The 14,652-nt window shown below is 40.6% G+C and overlaps 1 protein-coding gene across 2 annotated transcripts in view; it reads right to left on the bottom strand.

Annotated features, from left to right (window-relative positions):
* Window positions 1-14,652, bottom strand: part of ADAMTS3 (ADAM metallopeptidase with thrombospondin type 1 motif 3) — a 140,312-nt gene that overhangs the window by 34,805 nt on the left and 90,855 nt on the right. For both annotated transcript variants that reach the window (XM_069978297.1, XM_069978296.1), the window contains exons 5-11: window positions 7,167-7,360; window positions 6,133-6,216; window positions 4,985-5,141; window positions 2,632-2,737; window positions 2,379-2,522; window positions 1,511-1,643; window positions 621-734 (exon numbers count right to left, since the gene is read on the bottom strand). In XM_069978297.1, the coding sequence (XP_069834398.1) occupies window positions 621-734; window positions 1,511-1,643; window positions 2,379-2,522; window positions 2,632-2,737; window positions 4,985-5,141; window positions 6,133-6,216; window positions 7,167-7,360 (932 nt within the window). The remainder of the gene's footprint in view (window positions 1-620; window positions 735-1,510; window positions 1,644-2,378; window positions 2,523-2,631; window positions 2,738-4,984; window positions 5,142-6,132; window positions 6,217-7,166; window positions 7,361-14,652) is intronic.

Consider the following 14,652-nt stretch of genomic DNA (forward strand, 5'->3'; position numbering starts at 1 on the left):
GTCATCTTAGTTAAAGGTTTGTTATTTTAGGATGATGTCCGCAAAGTGATTGCTTATGTGGAATGACACTGCCAATAGCTCAGCCAAATGCTAATACATTTAGAGACTCTTATTGGAATGCAGAAGCACCATGTTTAAAGTGGTCTGCTATAATAAAAGCGTGATTATTTTTGGATTGGTTGCACTGGGGTTATATTTCTGAAGGGAATATATATATATATATATATATATATATATATATACATACATATATATATATATATATATATATATATATATATATATATATCAGGTTCTATGGCCACATGCTATTACATCTTCAAGATCTCTCTAATTTAGGGTGCGTTCACACCTACAGAATCCGTAGCAGATCCGCAGCAGATTTGATGGTGCAGATTTGATGCTGTGTTCAGTTATTTAAATGAAATCTGCTGCGGATCTGCTGCGGATCCGGTAAGTGTGAACGTACCCTTAAGAAAAAAATGCACAGTTTTTGCCACTGGTAATCAAATGCGGAATCTTTGGGTTCAGACAAAAGGTTCCCTATCTGAATCTTTCCCCATAAGCAATGGAACCAGGCAGGGATGTCCCCTCTCCCCTTTAATTTTATCTTATCTTACTTTTCCAGGAGTGCATTCTGTGCCATCGAGGGGAGGACCTTTCTTAGTCTTGCAAAAGTAAGGGTTATCAGGATGGCTGCACCATAATTGTTTGCAGGGGTCAAATGTCCGAAACTGCGAAAAAAGAAAGTACAGGCTACTTCCTAGTCCACAGAAACTAACATATAATTATATACAGATAATAATATATATACAGTGGTGCCTTGGATTACGAGAATAATTTGTTCCGGGACCGTGCTTGTAATCCAAATCCACTCTTAATCCAAAGCAAATTTTCCCATAAGAAATAATAAACATGCAGACAATTGGTTCCACACCCCAAAAATAATGATTTATTATTCTGAGTAACATGTAACACTAATGAAACAGACATTCAGAAACAGAAGAATATGTGATATTATAAGTTACTGTACAGTAATGGAGAAGATGGGAAACACAAGGGCGGACAGAGACTGCAGGGAGCATGAAGGAATGAGCAGGGCAGATTTGGGCACATACATGCAGCACTCTCTGTCCGGGGAGAGAGGGGTTACAGCTATGGAGAGATTACCCCCACAGTCCTGTCCCCTGATGTAAGCCCCAGCCTGAAGTGGATCTGCTATGCTTTGGAAGGTGAAGGAGGCTTCTTGGGTCAGAGAACAGTGCTATAGACCCCGCTATGCAGACCATCCCCCTCCCCCACGCCCCCTCCCACCCAGTTCAGGGAGCTCTTAAACCAAGTCACAATTTTGAAAAAATGTGAGCTCTTAAACCAAAACGCTCTTAAACCAAGTTACTCTTAAACCAAGGTACCACTGTATATACAGTATATATATATATAGAGAGAGAGAGAGAGAGAGAAAGAGAGAGGGAGAGAGAGAGCTTTATCTTGCAATACAAGGATAACGTACAGCTGTGCACATTTTGTATCCCACACCGAAATCAAACCGACACTGTTCATCCATTGAATAGTTAATTCCTGGGAGGTCTGGAAGTTTTGGCCAATCGTGTTGAAAGGGGTCATCCAGAAGACAATCGTATAGACTGTAACATACAGTAAAAAGAATAGAGGATTTAAAGACTTACAAAAACTTACAAAGACATACAAAAACATAGCATGAAACCTTATGTAAACACTGGTAGTGGTTGTCATGTATTTAATAATGCATTGCACTTTATTAAAGGGGTACTCTGGTAAAAATCTTTTTCTGTCAAATCAACTAGTTTCAGAAGTTATATAGATTTTTAATTTACTTCTATATAAAAATCTCAAGTTTTCCCATACTGATCAGCTACTGTATGTTCTATAGAAGTGGCGTATTCTTTCTAGTCTGAGACAGGAACTGTCCACAGAAGGATAGGTTTTCTATGGGGATTTGCTGCTGCTCTGGACAGTTCCTGTGTCGGACAGAGATATCACCAGAGAGCACTGTGTCAGACTGGAAAGAATTCACCACTTCCTGCAGGACATACAGCAGCTGATAAGTACTGGAAGACTGGAGTTTTTAAAATAGAAGTAATTTGCAAATCCATATAACTTTAAAAAAAAAATATGCTGGGAGCTTGGAAACTGTTTAAAAGATTGTGCTACTATACTGACACAGTATATATACTGTGTCAGTACAGTAGTGGAAACTTTTAAACAGTTTCCGAGCTCCCGGCATCATAATAATTATAATTCCAGGAGTTCTGAGACTATTAAAAAGTCCAAGGTCCAGTCCGCAGAATACTGTGTGTGCATGGACACTTTAAAACAAACACAAGATTGTAGGTTCTTACTGTATGTGTCTCTTAAGCTCCTGACCGCTGCACCGAGACCAATGGTACCGATGAAAAGCTGCCTGCACCAAGGGGGCCATGACACTGCCCATGCTTGTCTCATCTCCACACCTATTTCCTTGGCCATCATGTTCCATTCCTAATCTGAATGAATAAATACATGGGCTTATATGATATACAAATAGCAGGTGGTTGCTGTAGACAACAATGACATTTCGATAAATCTTTTATTTGTACATACAGGATAACTTACACATGGCCTGTTTCATGGGCAACCACAAAGGCTGATGAAAATCCATCCTCATGGTTCAGTGTGCAGCTTCTCACAGGATGACACATACCAGTGACTGGTGCATAGCCTGTTTTCCCCAAAATACATATGTACATTAGAGTGATAATGCAAACATAAAGGAAGAGGTTCTACAGCACATACTATTTACAATCAGGTTGTTTTAACAAAGTTTTGTTGAATTGAAAATGTGGCAGCTTTTTTTTTGTAAGCCTCTTATCTCCAGGATAACCATGATCCCTTTAAAGGGATTGTCCAGCGAAAATCTTTTTCTTTCATATCAACTGGTGTCAGAAAGTTATATAGATTTGTAATTTACTTCTTTTTTAAAAAAAATATCAAGTCTTCCCATACTTATTAGCTGCTGTATGTCATGCAGAAAATGTTGTTTTATTTTCAGTCTGACACAGTGCTCTCTGCTGACATCTCTGGAACTGTCCAGAGCAGGAGAGGTTTTCTATGTCTCGGCCAGAAATGTCAGCAGAGAGCACTCTGTCAGTCTGAACATAAAACAACATTTCCTGCAGGACATACATCAGCTAATAAGTATGGGAAGACTTGAGATTTTTCAATAGAAGTAAATGACAAATCTGTATAACTTTATGATATCAGTTGATTTGAAAGAAAAAGATTTTCGCTGGACAACCCCTTTAAGGCTCTATTACACAAAGCGATTATCGTCCGTATTTGGAAGATTATCGGCCATTACAGCCGATAATCTCCTCCTGTTATAAAAGGCAACAATCAGCCGACATGCACGATGTCAGCTGATCGTTTTCTTGCCATGTTTTTAACATGTCGAAAGACTAACGACAGCGATGGCAACGATCTGCGGCCGTCGCTCCACGTAATAGGACTCTATCTCCTAAGGGCTCTGCGGACAATCTACGGATCATTGTGGGGCCCATCCTGCAGTTTCCCGCGGTCCCCCACACTTTCCCGCTCGCTGGCAATGCGTGTAATAGCACCGGCAGTGAGCAAAAAACGAACAGCAATCGAGTGCTCACTTGCTCCTGCTGATCGCCCCATGTAATAAGGGCTTTACACTCAGCCAGAGAACAAATGGTACCATATATTGGTGGTTCTACTGGCTTGCTTGTTCCTAGTCATTACTTAGTAATCACTTGCATTAACTATTATCTAATCTTTCAATGCAAAATATCTCTCCTTCTAACAGAAGAAAACTCTCTCTCTAGTACCACCTATAGGTAGATAGCCTGTAATCCAAGTAGACTTGTTTCTTAGGGTGCATTGCCGGTAAGACAAAGAAAACAGTTGAGGCGGGTCGCCGTTATGGCCATTGACTGGCTAATTGGGCCTGACATGTCACAACCTGGGTCCCCTCTGTAACCAGTAAGTGGCCTGGGACTGCGATCAGAGGGGGACAATGGGGGACATGTCACAACCTGGGTCCCCTCTCTAACCAGGAAGTGGCCTGGGACGGCGATCAGAGGGGGACACTGAGGGACACGTCACAACCTGGGTCCCCTCTATAACCAGTAAGTGGCCTGGGACTGCGATCAGAGGGGGACAATGGGGGACATGTCACAACCTGGGTCCCCTCTCTAACCAGGAAGTGGCCTTGGACGGCGATCAGAGGGGGACAATGGGGGACATGTCACAACCAGGGTCCCCTCTCTAACCAGGAAGTGGCCTGGGACCTGGGGGACCAGAGCAGCAGTAAACAGCATAAGCACTGGAGCCGGGGAGGTGAGAGCACGTTATTTCTTTCAGCCTCCCCACCCCGACACATTTACAAAAAATCGCCCTGCCCGGAGAGTTGTCATTTAGTAAAACTCGTCAATTAAGGTACTTTTTAGGTGCCTTGAGACAATCTTAACAAGAAAAGCTTATATATATATATATATATATATATATATTATTATTATATTTTTTTTTTTATTACATATTAAATAGTTAATGGGATTGTCCCCCCATTTTTTTAATAAAGCTGGTCCCCCAATTATCTAATCCCTGGGGGTCCCGGCCGTCCCGCTTTTACTATAAATGACACTGCTGGATCTCATGGAGAGTTCATGGATGTAATAGAGGGAATTGAAAGCTGCTCTCTCCTTGGCAGACCTAGACACATCAAGTATCATATATAAGTATCAGTATGAAGTGGAAATGTATAGCTGGTTGTAGCTCTCCTCGGTTATAACACCTGATTGTCACAGGTTTCTTAAACCAGACCTGCAGTAATAAAACTCAATTTTATCATTCTGTCAATAAAAACTTAGAATATTTTTGGGTCGATAATATTGGCATATATTTATTTATTTTTTAGACAGCCGCTTTGCTGCATGTCTCTGTTTACCTTGCATTCCAGCCGGGCCAAAATCTTGCCTGGTCAAAAATATGGCATGATCGTGGTGTTCAGAATGGTTGGGGTCCGACTTCTGCTGTTGGTATGCCCACCGGCACACATTGTCAAGGCTTCTAGATGGATTGCCTCTTTCAATCAAACTGATGGACTGTAAAAAAAAGACATTAAGGATGATTTTCCTACATATAAATTGAAGTGTCTCTCTACCTCTTTTAACTCTTGTTTATAAAAAAAAAAAAGTTAAAAATAAGTCTGGCCTATTATGTAAAAATAAGTGCTGCCACTGACATTTTTTGTTTACCGTATTTGTGTGTGGCTTATTGTTGGCACTTAAGGTAAGACCCCCATGTATCAGTTTTTAAAGGGGATCTCCGTCAAAATGTTGTTTTCTTTTAAATCAACTGGTGCCATACAGATTTGTAATTTATTTTTTTTCTATTAAAAATATCAAGTCTTCCAGTACTTATCTGCTGCTGTATGTCCTGCAGAAAGTGGTGTATTATTTCCAGTCAGACACATTACTCTCTGCTGCCAACCCCTGTCCATGGTGGGAAGTGTCCAAAGCAGGAGCAAACCCCATAGGAAACCACTCCTACTTTGGACAGTTCCTGTCATGGACAGAGGTATCAGCAGAGAGCACTGTGTCAATGAGACTGGCAAGAATCGACAACTTCCTTTCAGTACTTATCAGCTATTGTATGTCCTGCAGGATGTGGTGTGTTCTTTGCAGTCTGATGCAGTACTCTCTACTGCACCCTCTGTCCATGACAGGAACTGTCCAGAACAAGATAGATCCCATAGAAAACCTTTCCTGCTTTGGACAGTTGGACAGACTGGTAAGAATACACCACTTCCTGCAGGGCATATAGCAGCTGATAAGTACTGTAGGACTCAAGATTTTTAAATAGAAGTACAACTCTATATAGCTTTCTTACACCAGTTGGTTTATAAAGAAAAATATCTTCACTGGAGAATCCCTATAATGGCATATCCTGTGGAGATGACATACATGCTTGATACTGAAACATCCCTTTAATACATGGAATAACCACAATACTTATATTCATATAATATAATTATATTTCATAACAATGTAGACCTTCATATATTCTTAGATCTTATAGATCAGGAATTCTTACCTTTGCGTAGCCCAACATTATCATTCGCACCAAAACTACATTTATATGGGCACCTATCGAGTCATCGTGGTAAATTTCATTAACCTGCATGAGAGAAAGTAATTTTAATGTACATTGCTGATGCAAAAATATTCTTGATGTATCTAAATATGTTTAAGACTGGCTTCCCACTGCGTTTTTGCATCTGTTTTATGAAAAAACGGATGCAATTGTGTGTATAATCCGCTTGGATCTGTTTTTCTATTGACTTCCATCATAAAAAAAAAAAAAAAAGGATGTTTTTTCCCCCCTTGATTGACCATGTTTTTGTGTACATTAAAAGTAACCATTTAAAAATGGATCCGCTCAACGGACTGCAAAAACGCAATGTGAACCCAGCCTAAGTCTGGCACTTTTATATGGACGGGCAAGACTGTGACAAGCTATTCTTTCGAACCTGGACAACCCTTCTGACAGGCGGCCATATAAGCCCTTATAACTTATCCAATATTACTTTTCCATACCAATGCAAGGAAACAGTTGCAAACATCCTTTCTACTCTGTTAATTCTTCTATAAATCTGCATTCTTAGAAAATAAATCTGAGTTAAATATTTCCATTGGCATAAAGCAGGGCTGTCCTAAAAGGAAATAGGGACTATGGAAGCCCTGCTTGGAACAGAAGACGAGAGTACAATTTAAAACTTTGAGAATATCAAACGTGTCTCTAGAAAAGTAACACAGTAGACACAGGGGTGGCAAGTGACTGCAGCCACTGACTGGCTGAGCGGAATGAGTGAAGATATAGAGAAGACTGCAGTCATAAGTATATTTTCCCCTCCCCACTAATAGAGCACAGTGTGTCCCCCAAGGGGTTAAGTTAACCAGGCTGTCACTTTCAGATTAACCAGGTACTCACAAGCCGGGGGCACTTAAAGGGGTTATCCAGTGCTACAAAAACATGGCCACTTTTCCCCCTACTGTTGTCTCCAGTTAAGGTGCGGTTTGTAATTAAGCTCCATTTACTTTAGTTGATAAGAAGAATATCATACTCACAATGTTCATGAGTGTTAGGAGGTAGTTCTGAACATGTTCTTTACCATGGAACCTGACTACAGAGTCATCCACCCCAAGCAGCACTTCGATATTGTAGTCATTCTCTGTTGTGTGTCGCCGCCGTCTTAGGGTTTCGTTCACTTGCCTTTCAACACTACTATAGACACTGTCCAAATCATCAAGGCCAGAAAAGTCTGTAATATACAAAAAATATTGAAGAAAAAAATATGAAGACAAAGACTAAGGGGTTAAGATTGTCAAGTTTGCCGAACTATAACGTAAAGTTTGGGTTTGTTCAAACTGAACCTCAAACGAACTGGACTAAAACAGCTAAATGATTGCAAGCATTTTAGTGTGGTTCAAATCTGTCCGCACTCCCCCGGTGTCCTTCTTCTCTAGTGTTCCCCACAGCTGCCAAAATCCTATTTAGCCAATCATTAACTGAGACCGGACAGCGCTACAGCCAGCGATTGGCTGAGCAGGCTGTCACTCTTGTCTCGAGACTGGAGACCTGGAGGAGGAGCACTGAGAGGTGAGAAAACCATTTTTGTTGTTGTTGTTGTTTTTAAGATGTGTTGCTGCCGTCTCTCTGAACTTTAACAAAGAAAAAAAATCCCCAATACAATAAAAAATCCCAACCCACAATTCATTATATACAAACAAAAGGGAAGCGTTTATAGGGAAAATTATGAATGTTCTTTAATTATGGTTTAAAAAAATATAAAAAAGCCCTAAACACAAAAGAAGCTATTGTAGCGAAACGTGTGTCAGGTTGTGGACCCAAGACCCTCCATTGCCGGTTCACAGGTTTGTGGCAGGGGATGTGTGATAGGTGTACTGGTGCCTTACTGTCAATCCCCCCGTCCTTGTGATGTTGCATACCTTATGTGTATTTTTCCTCCTCAAGTTACATGTTACATGGTTTGAGCACTTGCACTTTAACTGTATATATACTTTTGCCTTTTATTCCATGTGTAAGGGGGAACATTGTATGATGGAAACATCACTATACTAGATATACTCATTTGGTGGTGTCTTGGGATCCCATTTTGCATTTGTGTGGTCATAAGTGTCCGTTCTGTAAAAAATTCTTTTCATGTGACATCACACAGACTGTGCCTGTATGAGTGTGTTTTTTTTTTAATATTTTTAAACAATAAATAAAGAACATTCATATTTTCCCTATAAACACTTCCCTTTTGTTTGTATACATCTTTCTGAACTTGGCAAAGTTTGGAACTAGAGATGAGCGAACCTGGAGCATGCTCGAGTCCATCCGAACCCAAACTTTCGGCATTTGATTAGCGGTGGCTGCTGAAGTTGGATAAAGCCATAAGGCTATGTGGAAATCATGGATATAGTCATTGGCTGTATCCATGTTTTCCAGACAACCTTAAAGGACACCTGTCACCCCCCCCCCCCCCCCCGTGCCGGGGTGACAGGATCCTGACCCCCTGTTAGACCCCCCTATACTTACGTGATCCCGCCGGGTCCCACTTTCTGAGCCGGTCGGGTAACGGAGATATCAGCTCCCGAAGCCCGGCGTGCGCGCTGACAGCAGAGTCAGACGCCCATAGAGAATGAATGGGGAGTCCGATGCTCCGTCATTCTCTATGGGCATCGGACTCATCTCTCAGCGCGCGCGCCGGGCTTTGGGAGCTGATATCTCCGGGACCCGGCCGGCTCAGGAAGCGGGGCCCGGCGCGATCACGTAAGTATAGGGGGATCTAACAGGGGGTCAGGAGCCTGTCACCCCGGCACGGGGGGTGATAGGTCCTCTTAAAGAGCTTTATCAAGGTTCAGCAGCCACCGCTAATCAAATGCCGAAATTTGGGTTGACTCGAACCCGAACCTGGTTCGCTCATCTCTATTTGGAACGAATTTCAGTTCAGGAAGTTTGGTTCACTCATCTCTACACACAATGGAATTTTTAAGCAGAATTTTTTTTTTGTGGCATCCATGGCAGAAATCTGAGGCATACCCTAAATGAGTATGGGTAAGGTGTAGGCATCAACTATAATAAATGCCATGACCCCTTCCCAGTAACTTGGTGACTGGATCCCAGAGTGATAACACAATTTTTGTACAAGCCAGGGCTTTATGCAAAAATATACATCTTTTCACCCATACACCAGGATCACACTATATAAAAACAACAGCCGTATCTCATAACAACAGCACAACGATGGCCATTGTATGAAATACGGCGGTTGTGAACATAGCCATAGTGTGTATTTGTAATTTATGTAATTAAGAAAAAGAATAATACATTCAGTTTCTTTTTTGGGGGGTAGAAATGCATCTTTTCTGCATTCACATTAGTATAATAGGACTAAAATGATGAAGAGATATTTGTGTGTTTTAGTCCCTTAAGGACTTTTTTAAAAAATATTTTCTTATTGGTTACAGAGAAGATTTTAAATATGAATAGACACACAGATTTACTCATGCAAAGGGTTCTTTTTGCTTTATGGTCTATATATAAGTCCATGATATATATATATATATATATATATATATATATATATATATATATATATATATATATATATATCAATATCATATTCTGACATCGTCTTTAGTTTGTGTTTAAAATATCAACATAGTAACCGTAACAAATAACAAGATGTAACCGAATATCACAGCTCGGTCCCATGCTTTAGAAGAGCCGTATTATAACACTTAAGTGGCAAATTCACACATTGCCTCATGTTCTAAAAATTGTTTTACACTGGGTGAAGGAGGTGGGATGGCGGAGAATCCCATGGGACTGGGCTATAAATAAGTGATACTCATAGCTTTAAATAGAACACTCATTCTTTTCTACGACAATCAACTTCATATGTTCGCTGTGACTTTTAAAATGTATAGAAAGGAGGTGGACACATGTAGACATAAAGGCTTGTGGCTATAAAAAATATTAATCATATATTAAAACTGATATACATTAGGCACCTAATAAATCAAACTTTTCCCACGTCAATCTTTTTTTTCCCACCAGATGGCAGTACTGAGTATTTATAAAACTTTAGGGAGATTATCATTGTACAATGTAAACATAAAGCTTCCATTATATGGGGACAGAGCCTATAAAGACACTTCAAAGCCAGTACGCACATCTATGTTAAAAATATCGGGAATTTGCCGTTTCTCCATACATACCTTTGTTAGGAGTCATTCCTTAGGTGTTAAAGGTGCTACAGTCCCAGCTACTACACAAACACATTTGGGAAACTGTTATGCTCTAAGGCTCTGAGGATATGTGAGACATCTATTTACCTGACCTTTGACCTGAAGCATGTACACGTTCTTGTACTGTGCTGTTTTAGTACAAGCATCATCTGTTGTGTTATGTTGTTTTAAATACCATGTTGTTTTACAGGTATTTAACTACCCTGAGAGTAAACTAAACTAAACATGCTATTTTATGATATACGTTAAAATCTATTTATTAAAACATCATGTAACCCAATAGGAACAAAATATGTTTTAAGGGGAGCTCCATTGTAAAAAAGAATTTCATATCAACTGGTCCCACAAAGTTATACAGATTTGTAAGTTACTTCTATTTAAAAATTTCAAGCCTTCCAGTACTTATTTTCTGCTGAATGTCCTGCAGGAAGTGGTGTGTTCTTTCCAGTCTAACACAGTGCTCCCTGCTGCCATCTCTGTCCATGTCAGGAACTGTCCAAAGAAGAAGAGGGTTTTCTATGGGGATTTGTTACTAATCTGGACAGTTCCTGACATGGACAGAGGTGGCAGCAGAGAACACCATGTCGGACGGGAAAGAAGACACCAATTCCTGCAGGACATACAGGAGCTGATAAGTACTGGAAGACATCAGTCGATTCGAAAAAAAAAAAAGAAAACCAAATCACTGGCGTTCACGTTTTAAGGGCCTGTTTACACTACGGAAAAAAAGACGGAAATTCTGAAAGGAACCACCAAACCCAGAATCCCGCCTGCTATCTGTTTCAATAGGATGCCTTCGGTCCCTCTGCTCTCCAAAGGAAAAAGAGAAACCTGTCAGACATTACGTGGGGGCAGCAGCCCTAATATATATTGACGACTCTTCTAGAGAAGTGCTTAGCACATACAGCGGGCTGTCTCCTTAACCTAACAGCTATCTAGGGCTATGTTCACACAACATTTTTTTAAAGTAGAGAACGGACGCTGATTGCAATTGCCTCATCGTCCGTTCTTTACTGCAGGGGCGGCATTGCATTAAAGTCAATGCAATGCTGCCCGCTGTGTTCATACATTGTTATACTAACGCCCAATCTTTAGAATGGGCGTTAATATTATGTGCCAGTCAATTATTTCACATCAGCTGTTCACACACATCAGCTGTTCACACACATCAGCTGTTCACACAACGCAATGTGCAGCACGGCCGCACATTGCATTGGAGTGAATGGCTAATTGATTTGTGAGCACAGCCGCCAGTGCCCGCAAATCAATTGTGAAAAAAGAACGTGCCTGCAGCCGATACGGAGGTATCGGCTGCAGGAACGGGCTGAGTGCAGCCCGGCGGCCGGCTGTTTAACAGCGTCCGTTGCTATGCAACGGACGCTGTTAAACGTTGTGTGAACATAGCCTAGCAGTGTCAGAAGGGTGGAAAGTGAAGTAAACCAAATAAAGAGTCAATTTAAGTGTCAACATTCAATTATTTATAAAAAATATAGGGGGAGATTTATCAAACATGGTGTAAAGTGAAACTGGCTCAGTTGCCCCTAGCAACCAATCAGATTCCACCTTTCATTCCTCACAGGCTCTTTGGAAAATGAAAGGTGGAATCTGATTGGTTGCTAGGGGCAACTGAGCCAGTTTCACGTTACACCATGTTTGATAAATCTCCCCCTATGTGTATACACTCCAGTCGGGATTCCATTGTCTGCAGCACCATGTAAATTTTCTAGAAAATTTACGTTGTGTGAACGTGACCATAGGCTGTATCCTTGTTTTCCAGTCAGTCCTTGAGCTATCTCGACCTTCTCCAAATGCGGGAAGTTAAATGATGAGCGTTTAGAGAAATTGCCCATTAAAGTCAATGGGCCTCTTGGCAATATGTCGGGGTATACATCAGCATGTTTTTTTGACAGGTTGCTGGTTGACAGCAAGACGTATGGGCGGAAATGTGATGGGAATTGAGCCTAAGCTGTCACTTTAAATTAGAAAGGATTCCAGAGAAATATTCCAGAAACGACCCTTGTGTGGGAACAGATATTCCTCTGCGGCTGGTACAAGATGCAAAGTAAAATGAGATGCTTTACTAATGATCAATATATCCTGATTTTTCAGTTCATACTATAGAATGAGATTAGGGTGGGATCTCACCTGAGTTTATTCTTCCGCCTGCTGTTTGTCTGATCCGTTCTGCCATCAGAAATGAATAGAGATAAACAAACTGGTTTACGGAAACCCGAATGTTGAAACCTGGAGAAGGTGGATGCAGCCATAGGACTACCTAAAATACATGGATACAGCCATAAGCCCTAGGCCATAGGCTGTATCCACGTTTTCCAGAGAGTTTATCGGGCTGCACCCACTTTCTCCAGGCATCGGGTTTCGATGACGATTGAACCAGAACTTTTGGCAAATTCGCTCATCTCTAAAAAATTAACTGATTCCGTTCATTTCAAAGAGTAAGTTTTATTATCAGTTCATGCTAGTTTGTATCTGTTCCATCTGTTGTTTTTTTTCTTGAACACACAAAAAAATGTGGCATGCTCGATTTGATTAGTAAAAATTAAAGGGGTACTCCAGCAAAAAAAAAAAATTCTTTCAAATCAACTGGTGTCAGAAAGTTATACAGATTTGTAATTCATTTCCATTTAAAAATCTAAAGCCTTCCAGTATTTATCAGCTGCTCTTTGTCCTGCAGGAAGTGGTGTACTCTTTACAGTCTGACACAGTGCTCTCTGCTGCCACCTTTGTCCATGACAGGAACTGTCCAAAGCAGGAGAGGTTTTCTATGGGGATTTGCTATGGACAGTTCCTGTCACAAACAGAAGTGGTAGCAGAGAGCACTTTGTCAGGACTACAAAGAATACATCACTTCCTACAGAGCATACAGCAGCTGATAAGTATTGGAAGGCTTCAGATTTTTAAATAGAAGTGAATTACAAATCTATATAACTTTCTAAAACCAGTTGACGTGAAAGAAAAAAAACATCACCAGAATACTCCTTTAAACATCCGTTTTAAATTTTTATGTTAAACGGTAATGGACGTCAATCAGTTTTTCAGGATCCATTCATGAAGATGAACAGGTTGAGTCAAAACGGATGACACAATGTAGATGTGAACATAGCCTTGGACTGATCCTAGTGGTGCCAAGTGCCAAAGTCATAAAGTAACATTGTGAAAACATTGTAAGGTCCTAACCTCCGTAGAAGTGAACTTAGGAAACAGAACGAGGGAAGCAGGCTGTCATTTTTACCGGCTTATTAACTCTTTTTTCAGTTTGTTGTTTGGAGGAATCTAATTGATCTGTTGTTGTATTCTGCCCTGATAACTTCTGGCCAGAAGCTGTTTGGCATCCAGTCATGTAGACACGTTCAATACTATAATCAATGTCATTAGCTGAAGGTTAATATCACAAAAAGGAGAAGGTCAATTCTATCTTTTTAAACCATGTGAAAAATACGTCCTGAATAGAGATGAGCGAACCGCTTCGGGTTCGAGTCCATCCGAACCCGAACGATCGGCATTTGATTAGCTGTGGCTGTTGTACTTGGATAAAGCTCTAAGGTTGTCTGGAAAACATGGATACAGCCAATGACTATTTCCATGTTTTCCACATTGCCTTAGGGCTTTATCCAACTTCAGCAGCCACCGCTAATCAAATGCCGAAAGTGCGGGTTCGGATCGAATCGAGCATGCTCGAGGTTCGCTCATCTCTAGTCCTGAATGCTCATGCAATGTGTTTTCTTAAAAATTATGTAAATAGATACAGTAAATGGCCATTAACACGGCCCCTTTCAGATATTGTGTAGGTTTTCCTGGAGCCACCAGTGCGGCTCTAAACTGGCATGAACCCCACAAAACCTAAGATGGTGTCTTGTGACACAAGAGGCAGATCTTTCATGTCCTGTACATTGTGAGATAAAATCTTCAAGGATCAAGGCATTATTCTGCTGAGAGAGGCCACTGCCGTTAGAAAATTTTGTGTCCATGATAAAATTTATTTGGACAGCAGCAATGTTAAAATAGTTGTAAATTCATAGGCTCTAGATACAGTAATTTTTGTATATAATGTAAATCTGGTTACCATTTAACCCCTAAGGGACTTTGCATATATGCAATCATTACATTGCATATACTGATCAATGCTATACCATTGCATTGCATTGATCAGTATTATGGGCGTTTTTCTTATAGAGTCTGACTGAGAAGAAGATCGTCGATCCAACAGGATGGAGGGAAGTATTTTTCTTCTATAAGTATGTATTTTTCCACTGTCCATCAGCGAAAGTGATCCGGA

Source organism: Dendropsophus ebraccatus, chromosome 7, assembly GCF_027789765.1.
Source record: "Dendropsophus ebraccatus isolate aDenEbr1 chromosome 7, aDenEbr1.pat, whole genome shotgun sequence".
Taxonomy (NCBI): Eukaryota; Metazoa; Chordata; class Amphibia; order Anura; family Hylidae; genus Dendropsophus; species Dendropsophus ebraccatus.